The sequence below is a fragment of the Eurytemora carolleeae genome, unplaced genomic scaffold (genome assembly GCF_000591075.1).
Source record: "Eurytemora carolleeae unplaced genomic scaffold, Eaff_2.0 scaffold1033, whole genome shotgun sequence".
In the NCBI taxonomy this organism is placed as follows: domain Eukaryota; kingdom Metazoa; phylum Arthropoda; class Copepoda; order Calanoida; family Temoridae; genus Eurytemora; species Eurytemora carolleeae.
Genome location: NW_019396924.1, coordinates 61985 through 85224, shown reverse-complemented (window position 1 = coordinate 85224; position 23240 = coordinate 61985). Strand labels below are relative to the sequence as shown.

The 23240-nt window shown below is 32.3% G+C and overlaps 3 protein-coding genes across 3 annotated transcripts in view; all 3 read right to left on the bottom strand.

Moving 5' to 3' along the window:
• Nucleotides 1–12450, bottom strand: part of LOC111710168 (protein suppressor of forked) — a 29307-nt gene extending 16857 nt beyond the window's left edge. The window contains exons 1-2 of the mRNA XM_023484224.1: nucleotides 12441–12450; nucleotides 12158–12162 (exon numbers count right to left, since the gene is read on the bottom strand). The gene's annotated coding sequence lies outside the window, so the exon portion shown is untranslated. The remainder of the gene's footprint in view (nucleotides 1–12157; nucleotides 12163–12440) is intronic.
• Nucleotides 2743–11378, bottom strand: LOC111710170 (uncharacterized). The gene is made up of 4 exons (XM_023484226.1): nucleotides 10301–11378; nucleotides 9973–10053; nucleotides 8835–9000; nucleotides 2743–3590 (listed from the first exon to the last, which is right to left on the bottom strand). The coding sequence occupies exons 1-4, from the start codon at nucleotides 10575–10577 to the stop codon at nucleotides 3491–3493; spliced, it is 624 nt and encodes a 207-aa protein (XP_023339994.1). The 5' UTR covers nucleotides 10578–11378; the 3' UTR covers nucleotides 2743–3490.
• Nucleotides 12451–14390: 1940 nt separating the features above from the next.
• Nucleotides 14391–16433, bottom strand: LOC111710167 (pollen-specific leucine-rich repeat extensin-like protein 1). Its single transcript, XM_023484223.1, has 3 exons — nucleotides 15848–16433; nucleotides 15307–15538; nucleotides 14391–14912 (listed from the first exon to the last, which is right to left on the bottom strand). Exons 1-3 carry the CDS (start codon nucleotides 16424–16426, stop codon nucleotides 14638–14640), a joined length of 1086 nt encoding a protein of 361 aa, XP_023339991.1. The 5' UTR covers nucleotides 16427–16433; the 3' UTR covers nucleotides 14391–14637.
• Nucleotides 16434–23240: the final 6807 nt, after the last annotated feature.

Sequence of the window (23240 nt, the reverse complement as noted above, 5' to 3'; positions counted from 1 at the left end):
TTTGGTCATTTGGACGTCAAAAGTTTGGTCATTTGGACGTCAAAAGTTTGGTCATTTGGACGTCAAAAGTTTGGTCATTTGGACGTCCAAAGTGACGTCATTTCGACTTCGAAAATTAGGTTGTGAGGACGTAAGAATCCTTGCGTTAAACGTCCTCAACACGTCCTCAACACCTAAAATACGACGTCGCCGGACGTCCCATTGGTATTTATTGACGTTCTCATGACTTCCTAAGGACGACTTCTGGTTTCTTGGGTAAAGTTGGTCATCGGAAAGCTCAATTTACCAAAAAATAACTCTTCCATTATTTGCAATTATCTTTCTGATGATCCATATATTTACAATATGGTTTTATCATTAAGTCATTCATACAAATAACAGGTTTAAAACATTCTTTAGGTCTTGAAATCGAGACATATTGTTAAACTAGATCTGGTCTATAGCTGCTGGGGCGCTTTGTGCCCCTTATCTTATGACAATGTTAGCTTTTAAACTATTTTGAAATACAAAAGCAGGAAGGTTTAACATATTCTCCCCTACAAACCTCTTTATAAAATATACCACTGGGGAATAACAAATTTCTCAGCGCTTCGCGAGCAATATTTTAACCAGCCCTTGTAAGTTCGCGCCATTTTGTCATTGTAATCCAAAAAACAAAATTGTTAACTTAATTGCCGAAATGCAACTTTTGAGGATAACAAACAAAAATATTTGGAAAAATTTAAAAAAGATTTCAACAAATATCACAGTCTCGTTGTTATCCCCCCCCTGAGAGATATCAAACATAAGAGATTATATAGATTAGGTGATATGTATCAAACAAACTTCAGAGATGATAAAGAGAGTTACTAAACAACAAAGATTACTGATATGGAAGGAGAGATACCAAACATCAGAGATTATATAGATTACATGAAATATATCAAACAAACATCAGAGATGATATAGACAGGAAGAGAGTTACTAAACAACAAAGATTAGTCAGATAGAAGGAGAGATATCAAACATCAGAGATGATTTAGATCAGGTCAAGGTTATAATGCAAGGAAAGTTATTTCAGTGGTGTACGCATCTTTAGTACTGCAGTGTACTGCCTCTGAGCGGTAATGTAGACACAAGACGGATGTCACAGCCTGACATAGGATCCATCTTTCACATAAAAAATCAATGAAATATTCTGGCCATAGGAACCTATTATGTGAATTATCAAAATTTTCAAAATTTAATGCTTTTATCCTCCTCGGATACTTAACGAACACAGATGCATCTATTTTTGATTCCGCCCAGAGAGAACTGGTTTAAATATATACGCAGAGCGAACGCAACTGCAATTAACTTTCCTTGCATTATAACCTTGGTAGACAACTAGCTCTTAAACGTCAAAAACTTTAAATGTTTAAAAGCGACTCTAAAAACTTTACCCAGCCCATCAGTAATTAAACTGTTATCCCTTTATTTCTATCTCCTGATCTCACTCTTATACATTTTTTTTTCTTCATTCCCCTTCCGCACATATTTGGCTGAAATTATAATCCCTATAAAATCCATCCTAAATCCTTCCAAACAAACTACCAGAATCCTAATTTAAAAATTTCCCTAATATTAGAAATTTAAACTTTAATTTGAACATTAACCTTATTTCTAATAGAAGATTTATAGATTAATTTTAAAAAGTTATCGATATATTTTCATTATAGAATTTAACATTAAACACAAATGGTCTAAATATGAAATATAACAATAGATTGACCACAAAGTCTGAGAGTTCAGAGAAGACTGTACTAAATAAATACTGTCTGTTTTCTTATATTCATGACTCTTTGCCTCTATAAACTTAAATAAGCCATTAATTTAAAGACTTCATTCAAGGCAGAAGACTTAAGTTGAACTTTGGATCGTCATATTTGAAGAGTTTCAAGTCGTCTTACGGTCCCATTCTGTATGGGTAACCCTGCACATAATATCTGTGAAATAAGTATTTTTAAACATAATACAGTTTTCTCATCGGATATTAATACTTTTAAAGGCCTCAAATGTCTGACATTTTTTTTAAATATACATATTACATATATATCTAGGTTTTCAGGACGCAACGCGCCCCTATTTTAACAATTTTAGTTGATAACCATTGCGCTTTAAGCTGCCATTTTTCTTTGAAAATCGTATATTGCGGATTTTTCTATTTAAATTTGCGAATTTTCTAAAATAATAATTGTCGACATTTTCCAGGGGACAGTTTTTCATCTTTAACCATCCAAATATTTCGAATCAACTGTTTATACGTTTATTGGATACAAACAAAAAACGTGTTAATTTTTCTATCTATCGTACTTCGTAGTTTTTCATTACAGTACAGTGCAGTACAGACAACAAATCAAATTATCCATTAATGGCAGGAGCGGATACAGCTTTTAAGATGAAGATGAAATTAGAGCGAAAATTCTGAAATTCCAAATCCGAATGGTTAAATAAATTATATTTAAATTAAAACAAAAGACCTAATGAGTGATATGGCTTTAAACAATGAACTAACAAAAATTGGAAAAAAGGCCGATACAGAAAACTATTAAATGTTGACGGTAAACATGATAAAACTACACCTTAAAACTAGTGCAACATGAGAAAATAAAATTTGGTTTATATTATTTCTAGTGTTTCCCATAATTCGCCCTATGGGTGAGCAAAAAAAATAATTAGCGCTACGCGCCTTCACAGTTCCGCCCCCCCCCCCCCCCCCCCCCCCCTCCTGATTAATGACAAGAAAGTAATGGCGAACAGCTTTGTCGGAGGAGGACTTATTTATTCCAGAACGAGCAAGAAAGTGACCGAAATTGATATCTTCCCAGATTCTTTAATGTTTATGATGTAGATATTAGGATTTATTTCTGTCGACACTCTCAAAATCAAATCATAGTAAACAAAATAATACTGGCCCGAACAATGTACGTACATAGTTCACCATCGACGAAAGATAAATACACGATTAATTGCATTTAGAATTAATTTTTTAATTGTTTTCATTGACATATTTTTTTTTACATTTTACATTTTCGTGATCATAATAAAACCAGTATTTTAAACGTATATACTTTGATCACATTGTGTGTACTTGTCATGATCATAATATAACCAGTATTTTAAACTTATATACTTTGATCACATTGTGTGTACTTGTCATGATCATAATATAACCAGTTTATTTTAAACTTTGTTTACGTATTTAATATTGTTTACTTTATCATCACTATTTGGAATATTTCTACGTAAAATTGAACATAAGATCGACATCTGTTTTGTTTCCTATCATAACTGCTCTTATCAAAAGTGCTCTTGTTATAAAGCTAGTGAGATGAATCAAAATGTTTTGACTCACTAATTTGTAACAGAATAAATTTGTTTTCTCATACTTGTGTATAAAGACAAGACTAGAGGAGTTACGAGGTCACAACGTCGCACCAGGGATTCTACAGACGATCTCCTTCTGTCCAGTTCACAGTGGTACTTGGTGAACTTGATTAAACGTATTTACATTGTTTATTTTACTGCTTGTCAACAATTCAACATTCTTCCAGGCTAATCCAGTACACAGGCTGGAGATCAATCAAATAATTATAATAATAATAATAATAATAATAATTATTATAATGATAATTAATCAGTTTAAAAGTAAAAAGGAAAACAGATAATTATAAAATGGAAAACCAACATTTCCCAAACCTTCAAGATTCTCAAACTCTTGTTTAACTTTCTAATTTAATGGATGGATATGGACGAATGGATATGGACGGATGGATAGAAGGATAGAAAGACAGATTGATAAATAGATGAATATTTTTGAATTTAATTAAAGTAAATGGATCAGTGTATTGAAAGTAAGAATCTACCCACGTATAACTCACACTTGTAGGTAGGTGACCGGCAAGAAGGGGTAGTTGAACTAATAATACAAAATTAGGATTAATTTGATAGCAAAATTTTAGTTACGACCTAAGGTCTGACCGCGTCAACCTTGTTGCACCGGCTGCCTTATTTACCCAATGTCCGGGCGATACAGCACAAACTGGGACCGGAAAGGTTGACCCGGCTCGGAAATTCAAATGTACTACGGCTGCTCATGATATGAATCATAAATGTTATTCTTTTTCATATTGCACTCTCAGGTCTACTTAACCTCCGTGCTGGACACTCCTTTTAAAAGAAAGGCATATATTAAGTGCTAATTAACTCTGTGCAAATATTTTGTCACTTATGCTGGTTCTTTGTTCACAAATGAAATAAAATATTAAATATTTTGCAAACTACTCCTGAATCCATAATTTAATTGTGTAATAGGATCAGATTGGAAACCTTTCAAACCCAGCAATTTATGCATAATTTTTCAGGCCGGGCCGACTTTATAGCGTCGCAACGCACTTGCCCTTGGTTTTTATAACTATGAAGATTTCTACGGGTGCAAGATTTTTGAAAATATACAGTGAATCCTGCAGATATATGAATACATAGCAAGAGTTTTTTATAATGTCGTATATTACATATTTAAGATTAAATGCCGTGGAAAAATTAGTTTAATATAGCCCTGAAATATGATTGCAATTGATATATTTATATTAACCACTGAACACTGAACACATGAACACTGAACACTGAACACTAGACACTGAACACTGAACACCGAACATAGTTCATTGAACTCTGAACATTGAACATTGAACACTGAACACTACTCACTGAACACTGAACACTGATACTGAACTATGATATTAAAAACTGAAAAATAAACACAGAAAACTGAACAACAACAATGTTCATTAAACTCTGAACACTGAACACTCTGAACATTGAACACAGAACACTGAAAATTGAATACTGAACACTAAACACAAAATATTACCACTAAACACTGTCCACTGAACTCTGAACACCAAACACTGTTCATTGAACACCGAACACCAAACACTGTTTATTAAACATTGAACACTGAACACAGAGTACTGCACACCGAACACTGAACACAGAGTACTGCACACCGAACACTGCTTATTGAATTCTGAACACTGAGCATTCCCTTAAATTATTCCTGAATATTGGATGGGTCGTATGGTAGGAATATACATACATAAAGAGAGATAGATAGTTGGATAGATAGATAGATAGATAAATAGATAGATTGAAATCTACTACCTAGGAAGGTATCTTTACTGGTTATTAAGATAGCCAGCTGGACAGCCAGAAAGGAAGATAGATAGACCGGAAGGAAAGGTAAATATATAGGTCGGATGGATAGGTAGAATGGTGGGTCGGATGGATAGGTAGATAAATAGGTCGGATGGATAGTTAGATAGATAGGTGGGATGGATAGTTAGATAGGTCGGATGGATAGTTAGATAGATAGGTCGGATGGATAGGTAGATAGATAGGTCGGATGGATAGATAGAAAGGTGGCTCGGATGGATAGTTAAGATAGATAGGTCGGATGGATATTTAGAAAGATAGGTCGGATGGATAGTTAGATAGATAGGTCGGATGGATAGTTAGATAGATAGGTCGGATGGATAGTTAGATAGACAGGTCGGATGGATAGTTAGATAGATAGGTCGGATGGATGATTAGATAGATAGGTCTGATGGATAGTTAGATAGATAGGTCGGATGGAAAGGTAGATAGTGATAGATAGGTCGGATGGATAGGAATAGTTAGATAGGTCGGATGGATAGTTAGATAGATAGGTCGGATGGATAGTTAGATAGATAGGTCGGATGGATGGTTAGATAGATAGGTCGGATGGATAGTTAGATAGATAGGTCGGATGGATAGTTAGATAGATAGGTCGGATGGATAGGTAGATATATAGGTCGGATGGATAGGCAGATGAATAGGTCGGATGGATAGTTAGATGAATAGGTCGGATAGATAGTTAGAAAGATAGGTCGGATGGATAGGTAGATAGTAGGTAGGTCGGCGGATAGACGATTTTACTGAATGAAAGATTTAACTAAACAATCGTTCAGTGAGAAAACGAACAAAATAGATGGAAAACGAACGATAATTTTGAAAACGAACGACATCATTTTTTTGAACGACTGAAAAAAGTTAGAAAAGGGGTCGTTCAAGAACGATGAACTGACGAAATGAAAAAAAGAATGCGGCCATCTCTAAAATAGAGGTCGGATGGATAGGTAGATAGATAGATAGAGGATTAAACCCTCCTGGGGGTATCAATATACAAGAGTTATTATGGTTATCTCCAGCTCTTTATAAAAACCTCATTTTCTGTCCTGAAATATACTTTTTAAGAGACAGTTCATGAATAGAGACACGGACCCAAAAATTGATCATTTTAAAAATCTCAAAATCAAAACCAATAAATAATTTTTATTAAAAATAGAATGTAAATTAGAAAAATTTTTAAAATTAAAAAAAGGGAAAAGTTTCATAAAAATAATTGAATTAAAACCTCCACAGTTTGGTTAGTAAATGAGGAATTGATGTTTCTTTATAAGTTACATATTTGAAAACACTGCAGTAAGTAATTTTATTTTTGCATTATCTTGAAGCAGTGAAACTTTACCTTACTTTCAAACTTTCCATTTTGAATATCTTAGATTCAGATTTTAAACTTAAAAATCTGATCCTGCTTTTAAATTTAATGAGGTTCTGTAATAAACACACTTGTATGCCGATTCCATTAGCGCCTGATCCAATCAGGGTCATGTGTTTGGTGTCTATTCTGAACCAATAGAAATAGCATGACGGTAACATCTATCTTTCTATCTATCTCATTATCCAATTAGAGATATGAATCCTTAAATCGGCAATATACACTAAATGGAAATATTTACTCCTACTGAAACTGAAGTGAACCAAGTACCAAATTTAATGAATTACCTAGTTCAAATCATGAATCACCGATTCGAATTCTCACGAATCTTTAACTTTGAATTGATGATTCTTGAATTGAACCGGTGTTAAGTAGTTCAGCGTCCTATAGATTAAATTCATTTAAAATGGTCCCATGATCTTGGAACTTTGAGATATGAGTTTTGTCCTCAAAATTAAGACCAATTACAGCTTAGTGGTTTGGTTGAAAGTTCCTGTTTTAAGAATCCACCGAATGGGATGTTTAAAACATTACTTTTTTTCTTAGTTTGTTTTGTGTTTATTTTCAAAGTGTTGTAAATAGTTATGAAAGACTAATTGAAACACCAGAGCTGAAAACTTAAGAATTGGATTCATTAATACCGATAGCTTAACTGAATATCCACTGTGGACACTTTTGATTTCTGCCTAATCCACTATTTTCTCCTCTTTTGGATATCCCAACCGGATTCCGACCAATGAGATGTTCGGGATTCTACATACGCCACTCTGATTGGTTAAAATTTAGACATTTTCACGGATACAAACTAGATATCAAAATTATCTTAAGATAACAAAAAGAGGAACTCAAACATTGATCTCGATATCCACATTCCACAATTCTATAGCTTTCCGCTCAGTTAAAACTAGGGTTTCCAACGTAATAGATTATTCTCTTACGCGTAATTACGTGCAGTTACGCGTAATAATTTTCATTTCGTGTAATTTCGCAGGATTACGCGTAATTGGGGAAATATCCATTTCGCGAAATTACGGCGTAATTTCGCGTAATTTCTACAACGTAATTTCGCGAAATTTCGTAATGATTAACCGTAATAATGAAAACTATAATTACGCGTAATTACGGCGTAATTTCGCGTAATTTCTACGACGTAATTTCGCAAAATTTCGTAATAATTACGCGTAAAAAGCGAAACTATAATTACGCGTAATTACGGCCTAATTTCGCGTAATTTCTACGAGGTAATTTCGCGAAATTTTGTAATAATTACGCGTAATTAGCGAAACATCAATTTCGTAGTTTCTACAAAGTAATTTTGCGAAATTTTTCCTTAATTACGTCTATGAAATTTTTATGTTTTAACTTTTAATTTAAATAAAACAACTAACTTACAAGGAAAATAATGTCACGCAAGTTGAATCAGAATTTCAGCCAATACATAATCTATAAAATTTTTAATTTTCATTAATTACGCGTAATGCTCCTGCGTAAGTGAAAGAAAGTGTTACGTTTCGTTACGCGTAATTACGCGTAACGAAATTACGACTGGAAACCCTAGTTAAAACTATTCTGCCGTAATGCTAGAGGTCTAAAATAGAAACATGCTAAGAATACATTTTCAACTAGAAAAGTCATTATTTTACAATAAGACAAAATTCATTACACTCTGGTTTTACATTTTCCTTGTTAGTTTCAAGGTTAAGGTAAGGCCATAAGAGAATTTTGTATTCAGAATACACAAAATTCCGTCATATACAATGAACTTATATTTAAAAAATAACAGTTAATAAAAAACGAACGGAAGTGATTTAAAATAACGGTCACTTTCGTTAATTTTACAACTTAAAATTGCATGACATACTGCAAGCAAACGGAACATTCCATTCTGAGCTAAATGACGAACGGCTCCATGAAAAATAGTTTTTTAACGATTTTAACAATAATAATAATAATAATAATAATAATAATAATAGTAATAATAATAATAATAACAATAATAATAATATAATAATAATAATAATAATAATAATAATAATAATAATAATTAATAATAATAATAATAATAATAATAATTAATAATAATAATAATAATAATAATAATAATTAATAATAATAATAATAATAATAATAATTAATAATAATAATAATAATAATAATAAGTTATATTAGCGAATGGCTTTAACAAAGGGTGATTTTAAATTAGTTTTGTATTAATTATTAATTATTTGAATAATCCCTGATCAGGAGCATGATGATGAGAACTAGAACGACAATAAGGCGGTGTTGATGGGTGGGCGGAGCTGATTGATCCCTCTCACTCTCCTCCAAGACATACCCCTTGATTGTATCATACTGAGGAGGAGGGTCTAGTATGAAGTATGGGGGAGGAGGGAGAGAACTATCTAAAAGAAAAAGTTTATTTATAACACTGCTTTTACACTTTAGGGTGTTTTAATTGTCTTTTTCCATTTCGTGAAGAAATAGGTAAAAATTTAACAAAGAAAATCATCTAGTAAATTGGTTTGGAGAGAAGACTGCGTTCCTAAGTCTTTTTGTAGGATGATCCATCATGTGGAAATAGTTTCGTAAATGTATATGTTTTTGAAGAAGCACTGGACGATTTACTATAGTTTTTTTTGTTGAATTTTTATCTGTCTTTTAATTTCAAACCACCATTCAATTATGAGTGGCGCTTTGAAATCACACTGTACTGAATATTCTGGTAGAGTACATGAAGAGTAGGATAGTTATTTAAATTGTACGTAATATTTGTTTATCTGAATATTCTGGTAGGGACAAATAGTAGGATAGTTATGTACAGTGCATATTATATTTGTTTACCTGAATATTCTGGTAGGGTACATGAAGAGTAGGCAAGTTATGTACAGTGTACAGTGTGGATTATATTTATTAACCTGAATACTCTGGTAGGATACATGAAGAGTAGGATAGTTATGCACAGTTTACAGTGTACAGTGTGGATTATATTTATTAACCGGAATACTCTGGTAGGGTACATAAAGAGTAGGATAGTTATGTACGGTGTACATTTTATTTGTTTACCTGAATATTCTGGTAGGGTACATAAAGAGTAGTATAGTTATGTACAGTGTACAGTGTGGATTATATTTATTAACTTGAATACTCTGGTAGGATACATGAAGAGTAGGATAGTTATGTTTAGTGTACAGTGTGCAGTGTGGATTATATTTATTAATCTGAATACTCTGGTAGGGTACATGAAGAGTAGGATAGTTATGTAAAGTGTGCAGTGGACTGTGTACATTTTATTTGTTTACCTAAATATTCTGGTAGGGTACATAAAGAGTAGGATAGTTATGTACAGTGTACAGTGTGGATTATATTTGTTTAACCTGAATACTCTGGTAGGGTACATGAAGAGTAGGGTAGTATCGAAGAAGTAGTGAGGATAGAAGGATCAGGAGAAAATAATTCTAAAAAATAAAAATATAAATATATAGATATATATATATACATATATATAAACATTTCAAAACATAAGGTGTACACACATGTATACAAATACAAAAAATAATATTTGTTCCACCACGCGGGTTAATTGAAACAACTAAGGTGTTTTCGTTCTGGTTTTTTAATTTTGGATGTTAAGACAAGAAGTGGCATTTATTTGCAATATTCTTATCAAAATTTGAAATTTTAGGTTTACGAAAGTATTTTTACCTCTATTTTTCATTATCTCGTAGCTTGGTTTTGAAATGATATGTATTCCGGAATTTTGATTTAAAGCAACAGAATCAGAGATAGCTTCGTTTACAAACATAGCTCCGTTATAAGAACTAGCTGCTCTTGTATTCATAGCTTCAAGATTAGAGATAGCTTCGTTTACAAACATAGCTTCGTTATAAGAACTAGCGGCTCTTTTATTTATAGCTTCACGATTAGAGATAGCTTCGTTTACAAACATAGGTCCTTTATAACTAGCTGCTCTTGTATTCATAGCTTCGAGATTAGAGATAGATTCATTTAAAAAATAGCTTCTTGGCTAAAACTAGCAGCTCTTTTATTAATAGCTTTATAGGGCCAGAGATACATTCGTTATAAGAACTAGCTGCTCTTGTATTTATAGCTTCTGGATTCGAGACAGAGCTGCGTGACTTGAACTAGCAACTCTTGTATTAATAGCTCCAGGATTTGGTTTACAAACTTAGCTTTGTTGTTAGAACTATCAAATCTTGTATTTATTGCTCCAGGATTAGAAATATTAATATTAATGTCTCTGTTAATAAATGATTAATTTACGATACATTCTATAGAAAATGAGAGTATTCAGAATTTAGATTTAGGTGTCTGTCCATACAATATAAAGATTTGTTAATTTGTTAAGCAGTTTTTTAACCAGTTCATGATACATTTAGTTTAATCATTTCTGTCCTGAAATGTTTCAACAAGTTGTAATTTGTAACTAAAAAAACTAACTTGAGCGATATTTGAAAGTACATGTGAAAATTAAGATAGGTTTGGTAAATAGACAAGGACTATTTGTCTGTTTATATTTCTGATCATAGCTTAGGAGCCCCTGGACCGATTTGCCTTAATTTTTTATTGTGGAACTCGGTAGAACCACGGGAATGTTGTTAATATGGTTTTAAAGTTCTTAGTTGAAGATTTAACCCATGTTAACCATCAAAAGGGAAAACATAGTTTCCAGGTAAATCCTGGTTCCAAGGTAGTATACAGATAAAAATTATCTGAGACATTCTTGCATCTTCATTCTTTTTTAAACACCAAATATTTTAAAACATCTGAAAAAAATTTGTTCTGTAAATTTTTTTGAATCTTTGATGCGATTTTTTTATTGTTAAGGATGGAGAATAGAGGATCTAAGGGTTCAAATCTAGTTTTATCTTGTCGATTTGATTCAATAATAAAACATACATTTATTTTTTGTAAACAAGATGTATTCATGAAGTCTTGTTTTACCCCTAAAAAAATAGAGCAAAACTTAATGAACAAACCTCGCATAGTTTTAAAAAATGTTTATTTTCATTTTCGAGTATTCTCTAGTTTACTGTAGGTTGAATTTACTTATGTTGAGTTTACTCTAGGTTGGGTTTACTCTAGGCTGGATTTACTCCAGGTAGAGTTTACTATAGGTTGGGTTTACTTTATGTTGAGTTTACTCTAGGTTGGGTTTACTCTAGACTGGATTTACTGTGGGATAAGTTAACTAAAGGTTGGGTTACTCCAGGTCTAATCTACTCAAGGTTGAGTTTACTCTTGGTTGGGTTGAATAGAACTGATTCTCCGGACTCCGGCCAGGTAAGGAGAAAAACTTGGATCACAAATAAACTGAATCCCATTCAGAGATGACTAATACGACCCAGACAAATCCCCTGGAATAGCAACAAACACACAAACAAACAAACAGACACCAAAACAAAAAAAAATAACATTCTTACTGTGCTAATTATTCACTTGAATTTAATTGGTATCATTATTATCATCTTTGTTAGACATTCAAAAATTTGGCCTGTCAACGAATAAATCACAATGTGATTGGTCCGTGGCCGGTATACACTTTTCTTTTGTTTAATCATTAGGTCTAGACAATAATTTGTAGAATGTACAATATATATCCTGAGTCTGATATCTGAGTATCGATTACTTTGTGAATAATGCATTAAATATATACAGGACTGTTTATTAAAGGGACGGTAAGCGTAGTTACCTTCAATGCAAAGATGGTAAATGCCCTATTCACAACAATACCCTTAAAAGCTTTATCTGATCAAGTCTGAATTAGATATATAAATATTTAAAATATTGAAAAATCATTACTTTCAATTTGTGGGTTCTCTACAAAAGTGAATTGCGCGTTTCTACTGCAGTAAAACATAAAGAAATTATTAAATAAAATACTTTAAATACTAGAAAAAACGTTTTTGATCAGATATTTTTTTAAGGGTACCGTTATGAATCGGGCAGTACTATCTTTGCATTGAGGGTCACTTGAAATTTCGCTTACAGTCCCTTTGAGTATAAAACTTTAGAGGAACTGAAGACTTTATTTCAAGTGAAAATTTATTAAGTGGTAAGTTGGATTCACAAAGGTACTCTCGCAATTCCTTTTCTGTAACTGTTAGTGGAAGATTGAGATATCCTAGTTTTTTTAATTTTAAAATTGATTATTTCCAATTATCGGTTGCCAGAAAAAGTTACATGCTAAGTTATAAATCATCTCGATTAAAGATATTGTTAAAATTCAGCACTTAAAAACACAATATTATACACATCGTTCTCAGTTAAGGTTTAAATGTTATCATTATGAACAGGAAATATAACATCACAGGCACGAACAATAATATGGCTGGAATTTTTTCTTTTTTCTGTCATTTTTTATTTAGATTTATAAAATTAACTCTAGGTTACGAGCACGAATGAGAACTCGATCTAATTCCTCTTTTTTTGCATTTTTTAATTCAAAAACAGTGATCCCGTTAAAAATTTTATTATTTTAATAATAAACTAATTTAAAAAAAAACTTTTAAACAATTCGTGTTTTATTTTATGTTCTTTTTTTGTATAAATCAACAATGTATGATAATATTTTACAACAAGCGTGTTTTTGTTTAAATCATAAATTGGATTTTTCCCTTGGCACAGTCGTTTCCGAAATCTCATCCTGTAAGAATAACCCTTAAGCGTAAGAAACTTGAAACAATTATAACAAAATTCCCCTAACCCCGGCATTTTCATTTTCCAAAATGTGGCTTCCCTTTCTTGTTTCCGATTCCATTCACAAAATAAATAGTTAATTAGAGATTTATTATAGTTTGTTCATTCTTGAGATTCATAGAAGACAAAACATTTTTTTCCCGAAATATTGAATTTCACAAAAACTTTTTATAGAACATGATATTATTATAATAATATATCAGTGTATATATATATAAAATATACGAGAAAACAAGAAAATCAAATTTTTACGGAAAGTACGATTTAAAAAACTCACGAATTAGGGATACTAAACATTGTAAAAAAAAGGAAAAAATGATGAATACGTTTAATCTTTATAATATATCTGTCTAAACAGTCTAAACAAAATCAAGATGTTAAGCTATATTTTCTCAATATTTTTTGTGTTTAGCTACTTCAAAGAAATAAATTTTTAAAAATCCAACATTTGTGAAAACATACATGACAAGCAAGAGGGGTGGGGGAGGGGGGGTTAAAAACTAACCTGTAAACTGCTTGATATCTATACGAGCGTAAAATCAAATTCTATAAAAACAAACGACATAATAACTAAATATAATTAAACGAAATAAAAACATATTAACGTGTTACGAGCTATGGTATAAAATATAATTCGAGGAAGTTACAAAAACTAAATTAAAAACTAGAACAACATTAACAAATCGGAGAGAAAGTGGAAAGAAGGAATTACTGTGAGGGGGTATGGAGTAATACAAAAAATACTGTTGATCAACTAAAATATAATTTGAATAAAGAAAGATGGGTAAATGAAAATAAAATAATTTCTAAAGTAAAGAAAAGATAAACGAGAGTAAAGTTGAAAATAAAAAAAATTCTACCGTTGATGAATCAATTGAAGATTATACGAAAATAATCATTTTATTTCTGTAACTAGTAATTGACTGGGAAAAAATAAAAAGTTAACCTAAAAGTTATTTAAAATAAATTCCACTCCAATTACTCTAGACAAGATAATTTAAACAATTCATGAAGGAAAGGGGCTGTAAGCGTAATTTCAAGTGACCCTTCATGCAAAGATGGTAACACTGATCAAGTATGGATTAGATATCCATGTGTTTTGTTTCTTTAAACTGTTTATTTTCATTTTCGGTTTCAACGTATTCCTTGCAGAAATGGAGAAATTATCAGAATAAAAAAAATTCCACAAAGAAGAATAACAGAATCTTCCACACTTTTCAGATTAAGGTTTCAAGGATACCGCTTTAAATTGTACCTTGCAGTCTTTGCATGGGTCAGTTCAAATTACGCTTACAGTCCCTACAAAGGTTAAGAGAGTATTTCTATCCAATTAAAGCCGCCAATGCCGCCAATATATTTGTTAGTGTTGTTGTTGTTGTTCCAATAGTTATAGTTCCATCAGCGTTTACTGTTATTGGTATAGGGAAGGGGAAAACAAATATCTGCGGTGTTGTTGTTGTGTTAGCGGCAGCGTTGTTGGAGGTGGTGGCAGCATTTGAGGAGGAGTTCACGTTCACGGTCACGGAGTTGGTGGAGGCACCAGAGGTAGTGTTGGTCAGGTAGACGTAGTTCGTGGCAGTAGAGCTGGTTAACAATCCTAAACATAGGTACAGGTACAGGTACAGCTGTACTTATGTTTCATAAAAATCTTAATTATAATTTTGAATTATGTTTTTAAAAGAAAAACACTAAAATACACGGCTATTTAAGATTAAGACATGAATTTAGTTTGCTATGCCTATGTATTTAATTATTAATGTTTCAGAATGTTTAGTATCAGTTCAATTTAAAAAAAAAATTAATTCAGCTTCGAAAATAATTTTAAACATGCATTTCCCCTTTTTTTAATCTCTCTGGAAAGGTTACATAGCAATTTCTCTTTACAAAATTAAAGAATTTTAAATGGTACCAGTTGTTTGGATTAGTCCTAAATCCTCTTTATAATTAAGTAGTGTTTTTTTAGAGAAAATAGTTTATTGAAGCTATCTAACCTGAAAACGCTAGTCCAAGAAGTGCTCCGAGTGCCATGAAAAGTGGAAGCAGTGATAGAAATATTGGAGTGAAGTCTACTTCGTAAACAGCTTTATATGGGGGTGGGTGAGCGGGGGCAGGGGCGTGATAGACTGGGGCTGGGGCGTGGTATGAGGGTGGTGGTGGATGATAGGAAGGTGGTGGGGGATGGTAGGAGGGTGGTTTATATGCTCTATCTTGCTTTTCGGTGGTCTAAAAGTTTACGATTATAAATATTACGCTTATTAAACTATATACTTCAGTTCTTTTGAATTACAAGGCCGACTTTGGGGCAAACAGAGCAAGTTATACAGATGCATACAGACCGTAGACGGCAAATCTGGACAGTGAACTAAATGAATCATCCCCTTTCAGGGAGATTGGGCTGAATAAAAATGGCTGTAATCTACAGAATTCCCCCACCCCCCTATTTGGAAAACATAAAGGTGTGGGTCGGAATCAATATGGTTGAGCACAATGGTTACCTTCCCATGGGCCCCTTCCCGCGTGAAAAATTTTTACCTTCTCTGTTGGAAATAGTTCTATTGGGAATGGAAGGGTAAACGGGGGAATCCATGAATCCCCACGAGAAAAGAAGGCCCATGGCCGGCTTGTTGTATAAGAGCCTTGGATAAAATCGTCCGCCGTTTTGTCTGTGTTGTACTTTGGTGTGCTGTACTCCTTTGGTGCACTGTACTGCTCTGGTACACTGTACTCCTTTGGTGCAATGTGCTCCTTTTTTGTACTGTACTCCTTTGGTGAAATGTATTGCACATCCGGCTGAATCAGCTTCGGTGCCATGTACATATTGGCTTCGGTGTACTTTTGGTCTTCGTTGTACAGCTTGTCTCCAGTGTTATCTATCTGGCTTTGTGTGTACTTTTTAACAGATGTACTCTGTTTGTTCTTATTGTACTGCTTGTTTGGCGTGTCTTTTGTGTCTCCTGAACTAAGTACTGGTGAATGCTTCTTGCTCTTGAAGTCTGAGAGATAGAAGTCCTTGATGTTGGTCATGTTACTGAACAGGTTCACGAAGGAGGGTTTGTGCGGAGAAATATAATTTTTGGGGATTTTCTTATTTTCAGATCTTATGGTTAACATTTTTTGTCAAACATTTAAAAAAACATTTATGGTTCCCACTGCAGTAGATACATTTTTTTTGTTTTGGTGTAACTCCTTTTAAAGAAAGACAAAAAGGAACAATATTATTTCGATAAAAAATGTTTCCTTGTGTTCACAAAATTTCCCCTGAAAGTATATTCTGAAACATTTTCACTGAATTAAAAAGAATTTTTTTTATGATAAAGAAAAAGAAAATAAGAATTCTGATATTGCATATCTATACCTATATATATATACTATACCTATATATATATATTGCATACACAACCTAACATCTTTGCAGAAAAAAATGAAAAGGAAGAATTTTTCTTAAAAACGAAGAGAAATAATCATAAAGGAAATTTTAAATAATTAAACTGTTTCAAATAAAAGAAGTCGGCATATCTAAATGAAAGAAAAAGTGAAAAGGAATGTGACAATTGTTCCATATTGTATTGGTTATCACTTTACTGGAAAACATGACGATGGCAATATCGGCGAAATCATAAAAAATTAATTTTTCACATAATCTTGCACCAATGTATAATTTGTATTGTAAAAACCAGTTCTCCACACACACACAAAAATATATTATTCGTAACGTATTTAGAAAACCTGTCATAGTTCCTTTTCATTTGGGACACTACTACCCTGTGACCCTGTATAAAAACTATAATTCTGGGTCAGACAGCATGGTCTAAGTTTCCCAAAAAGGTTTACCAATCTTAATTTATTGGGTTGGGAATTTGGGACACGTTTATTAAGTTCTATATTTTGACACCTTGTGACGAAGTTCTAAAGTTGGACCACCCAGTAAACTCTATATTAGGATTCAGTTTCTTCAATTTTTTCAGACACTCTGTAAAATGCTTAACATTGGGACACCCTGTATAATGCTTTACGTTGGGACACCCTTTACAATGCTTTACATTGGGACATCATGTATAATGCTTTACATTGGGACATCTTTTATAATGCTTTACATTAGGCCACCCTGTATAATGCTTTTTCATTTGGACACCCTGCATAATGTTTCGCATTGGAACATCCTGTCCTATGTGCTCTATATTTGGACACCCTATCCTAAGCTTTACATTGTTTTAACCTGTACTAAGGTATTTATTGAGACAGTAAGCTCTAATTTAAGACACCCTTTACTAAATTCCAATAATGACACTCTATCCAAAGTTCTATTTTGGGACTACCTAAAGGCTGAGTTTGCTCTAAAATTGGGACGCCCAATATAAAGCTCTAAAATTTGGATATCCTTGTTCTAAATTTAATATTATTACACACTGTTCATAGCTAAAAATATTGAGACTACCTGTAATTAGCTCTATAAATGGGACACGTCCCCAGTACCAATAACTATATACTAGGAACACTGTGTAAGCTCAGTAATTGGAACAGGCTGTAGTACGATCTTTTATTTGGACGCCTTGTAATAATCTTTTTAATTGGGACACCATGTAATAACTACTTCTACAACTGAGCCAGTCTGTGGGTTGTGATAAGCGTTAAAATGTTGACACCCTGTATCAAGTTCTGAAGTACAGTTCTATTCCTCCGGTCTCTCACTAAAACTAAGAGCATTAAAGTATTGTTTTATTAAAACCAGATCCAGTCATTCATCTTTCATTTCAAAACATTAGAAAATAAAACTTTGTAAAACGAAATTTTTGCTTTTAATGAAACTCATGTATAATCCAGAATTTAGGCTGCATCACGCTCCTCCTCCCTGGCTACCAGGCTCAAACTTTACAATTAATTCTACTTTAAACTGAGAATTATAAAACTAATGAAGATCTGAATTATGCATGTAATTATGCATGTATCTAAATCGTACAAAGTATCAAATATGTCCTTGCTACAGTGAAAAGTAGAAAACTATGGAATATGGAAGACGACTTTTTAACACAAGTTATGCTTTTATAAAGTCCACTGAACTTGAGGGACAGTTGGCCATATAATAAGTTGATTTTCAATCTACTGGTAAAACTATCTGCTTCATAACAACATAAAATTTAGTAAAGATTGCTTTAATGTCGTCTTCCTATTTCTGTACTTTTTACTGTAGCAACCAAATAATTTTTCCTTTGCATAATGTATCTACATTTTATGGTAGAATTGATGAATATATTGCAACGGAAGTTGTTGACTAACTAAATTAATCTGAATTAACTGCAGGGTTAAAAACGCAAATGTGGATTAAAGGGACTGTAAGCGTAATTTCAAGTGAACCTCCATGCAAAGATGACAATGCCTGATTCATAACGGTACCCTTAAAGCTTTTGTTAATTAAGTATGAATTAGATATAAACGTTTATAATTTAAAACTGTAGTTTCTCTGCAAAAGTTACTTAAACATTTCTACTGCAGGAAAGCACATATGAGTTATCAGAATTAATCACTTTCAAACCTAGGAAAGCGACAATATCTTCTACATTATTGATCGGACAATGGTTTCAAGGGAACCACTGTAAATCTGGCATTGTCATCTTTTAATGAAGAGACACTTGAAATTACGCCTTCAGTCCCTTTAATTCTGAACAGATCTAATTATTACACGTTTCTGCACCGTTTTCACTCAATTACTTATACTGTCATTAGGACTGCCCGCTGTGACAAAAGCATTAATATCTGTAGAACTAGAGAACTGTTTGTTATACATTACATACATCTTGTTATATAGTAGAGAACTGTATTGTTATACATTACATACATATATCTTGTTATATAGTAGAGAACTGTATTGTTATACAATATATACATCTTGTTATATAGTAGAGAACTGTTTGTTATACATTGCATACATTTTGTTATATAGTAGAGAACTGTACAGTTATACAATACATACATCTTGTTATATAGTAGAGAACTTTATTGTTATACAATACATACATTTTGTTATATAGTAGAGAACTGTATTCTTATACAATACATATATTTTGTTATATAGTAGAGAACTGTATTGTTATACAATACATACATCTTGTTATATAGTAGAGAACTGTATAGTTATACAATACATACATCTTGTTATATAGTAGAGAACTGTATAGTTATACAATACATACATCTTTTTACGTAGTAGAGAACTGTATTGTTATACAATACATACATTTTGTTACATAGTAGAGAACTGTATTCTTATACAATACATACATCTTATTATATAGTAGAGAACTGTATTGTTATACAATACATACATCTTTTTATATAGTAGAGAACTTATTGTTATACAATACATACATCTTGTTATATAGTTGAGAACTGTATAGTTATACAATACATACATTTTGTAACGTATTTACTCGCATCAAAAGTTTTATCTTCATGTTAAAAAAAGCTAATTCGCAGAGGAAATATTATAATTTAAAAAAAATTCATTTTCCTTTTGTTTGGGTATTTAAACCGACTTCCACTTTCACTCATACTTTTCTCCTGAAAACAAATTTTGCAATTAAAGGGATTGTAAACTTAATTTTAAAGATTACTACATCCGTTTCTCCAAGGAATCCTTTTTACCATTAACTGGTCAATAACAGGGAAGATATTGTCGTTTTTCTAGGTTTAAAAGTGTTCGCTTCTTATAATTCATATGTGTTAATGCAGTGGAAATGCGCAAATCACTTTTGTAGAGAACCCGGCCACAATTAAAAAATAATATTTTTTCAAAATTTAAAAATGTGTTTTATAAATCATACTTGATCAGACAAATCTTTAAATGATACCGTTATGAATCAGACATTGCTACAGTATGATCTAATTTAACAAACTAGAGGTATACAAATCAGACATTGCTACAGTATGATCTAATTTAACAAACTAGAGGTATACAAATCAGACATTGCTACAGTATGATCTAATATAACAAACTAGAGGTATACAAATCAGCAAAGAAATCATTAGAAATTCGCAAAAGTTGGATCAGTTCATGATAAGCACTAGAGATTTTGATAACTGTAAATAATTTTGACACTTTGTTTAAAATGGACCTGGTGAAAGGTCTCATCTCATCGAAACCCTAGAAACCTAGAAAACCCGGTCTGCAGATGAGGAGAAAGTAAGAAAAACCAAATCACTCAGTTAGTTTCGGACAAGACTCAAATTTTAAATCGGCGTTATTCATCCACTGTAGAGTAGAATTATATGTTTGACAATGGAGGATAAGATGAGCACATCAAATTCTAAAATCTTAATTTTTTCAGGGTTGATATATATATTTCCAGATTTAATCTACATATTTGAATAATTTTAGATCCTTCAGACTGATAAATTTCGCACAGAATGCTTTTCCTTTGATACGTTTACTAAAAACCAAACTGTAGTAATTAATACCTTTTCAGATGCTCGCTTTCTTCCTCTTTTTGTCTTTTTTACTTTTCTGACTAGCAGTTTATTTAGATAATCTTCACCGTAAACCCATCTAAAATTATTGTGCTTTAAAGGGACTGTAAGCGTAATTTCAAGCGAGACTCCATGCATACATGGCAATGCCCGATTTAAAACGGTACCCTTAAAAGCTTTGTCTAATCAAGTATAAATAAGATCTATGTTTTTGTTTCTTTAAACTGTTTATTTTCATTTTCGAGTTCTCTGCGAAATTGAACTGCACATTTAATACTCAAAAGAAGAAATGTAGAAATTATTAGAATTAAACACTTTCCTAGTCAGGGAAACGACAGAATCTGAGTATCTACCACATTTTTGAGCAGATTAAGGTTTCAAGGGTACCGTTGGTAGTCGGGTATTAAGGTTTCAAGGGTACCGTTGGTAGTCGGGTATTAAGGTTTCAAGGGTACCGTTGGTAGTCGGGTATTAAGGTTTCAAGGGTACTGTTGGTAGTCGGGTATTAAGGTTTCAAGGGTACCGTTGGTAGTCGGGTATTGCCATCTTTGCAAGGAGGGTCGCTTGAAATTACTCTACAGTCTCTTAAAGGACAAGAATATACTAATCTTAATTTGAAAATTAATTTATCCTGCGGAAGACAGTATTACCAATATTTGTCCTGTGTAAGACAATATTACCAATATTTGTCCTTTGTAAGACAATATTACCAATATTTGTCCTTTGTAAGACAATATTATCATTATTTGTCCTGCGGAAGACAGCATTATAATTATTTGTCCTGTGGAAGACAAAATTACCAATATTTGTCCTGTGGAAGACAATATTATCAATATTTGTCCTGTGGAAGACAATATTACCAATATTTGTCCTGTGGAAGACAATATTACCAATATTTGTCCTGTGGAAGACAATATAACCAATATTTGTCCTGTGGAAAACAATATTACCAATATTTGTCCTGTGGAAGACAATATAACCAATATTTGTCCTGTGGAAGACAATATTACCAATATTTGTCCTGTGGAAGACAATATTACCAATATTTGTCCTGTGGAAGACAATATAACCAATATTTGTCCTGTGGAAATAATATTACCAATATTTGTCCTGTGGAAGACAATATTACCAATATTTGTCCTGTAAAAAAACAATATTACCAATATTTGTCCTGTAAAAAAACAATATTATAGCTAAAATTAAGAATGGCACTATTTCAATAGGCATGGAGTAGCTTTCCAGTGAATAAAAACTTTCTCGAAAAAATTAAGAAAACTTTCTTTCGTATTTCTCGGTTCATTACAGTTCGTTTCATGTAACGGGCTCTGGGCAAGCAATACAGTACAAATACAGACTATATGAGGGAAAACGGCACTGTACACTAAATGAATGATCCTATTCTAGTGAAATTTATTTGATTTCGCAAACTTTTTCCCGAAATTTCGCATTTTCTCGCGAAAATAAATTCGGCGAAAAAAGCGAAAACGATGCGGAATTTCGCGAAAAATAATTTCGCTAGAAAAAAAAAAATCCGCGAATACCAATACCATAGCTGCAACAATTAATTGCGTAAAATTTTTTTGAATTCTTTGCTCAGAGAGCTCAGCATTAGAAGTTTTATGATATCATAATTAATAATTTCTCTTCCGTATTTTTTTCGCAAGATTTTCACATTTTCCCCTAAAAAAATTTTAGAATATAATTTTTCGCGAAATTTTCGCATTTCGTATTTCGCGAAAATTTTGCATTTTTCCGCGAAACAGATTAAAGCGAAATTTCGCGAACAAAGCGAAAATTTTCGCTTTTTTGGCGAGTGAACGAAATGCAAAAAATGTGAAATACTATTTACCCTTTTCGCTGGAAACCCTAACATGGAGGCTGCACAACGTACACGTATATCTGTAATTTGTACAAAAATCGTGATCGGTACAGTACAGTAATATTCACAAAGAACCGTAATTGAGAGACAAATTATAGATCGTTTTGATTTTTAAATTTGTTCACCTAATTTTACAAGCATAATTTAAAAAAATCACAAAATAACCCTAGGCCTCCATGCCATTTTTATTTTTATTTAAATTTGTGATTTTATGTTGTCAATTTTTAAGGAACCTCTTAATTGAATTGGGGGTTTTCAAATAGTAAAGGAATAATGAAAAAATATGTTCATTCCTCTTGCAGAATCTAAAATTTTCTTTTACCTTGCTAGTGCATGAAGAGAGGCTTGAACGGGGGAATTTAATCCTTGTTTTACTGCATTTACTAGTTCTGTTCCTAGATTACTATTCTTTAGCAACGCCATCTTTTAAAAATAAGCTTTTCATCATAAATCTGAAAAAAAATTGGCAAAATTGTATAACCAATTAGATTTGAAGTTAAGTCTGTTTTTATCTGGACTCTGGTTCAAAACACAGGGGTGTAATGAGGGGAATGATTTATCTAGACTCTGGACCAAAACACAGGG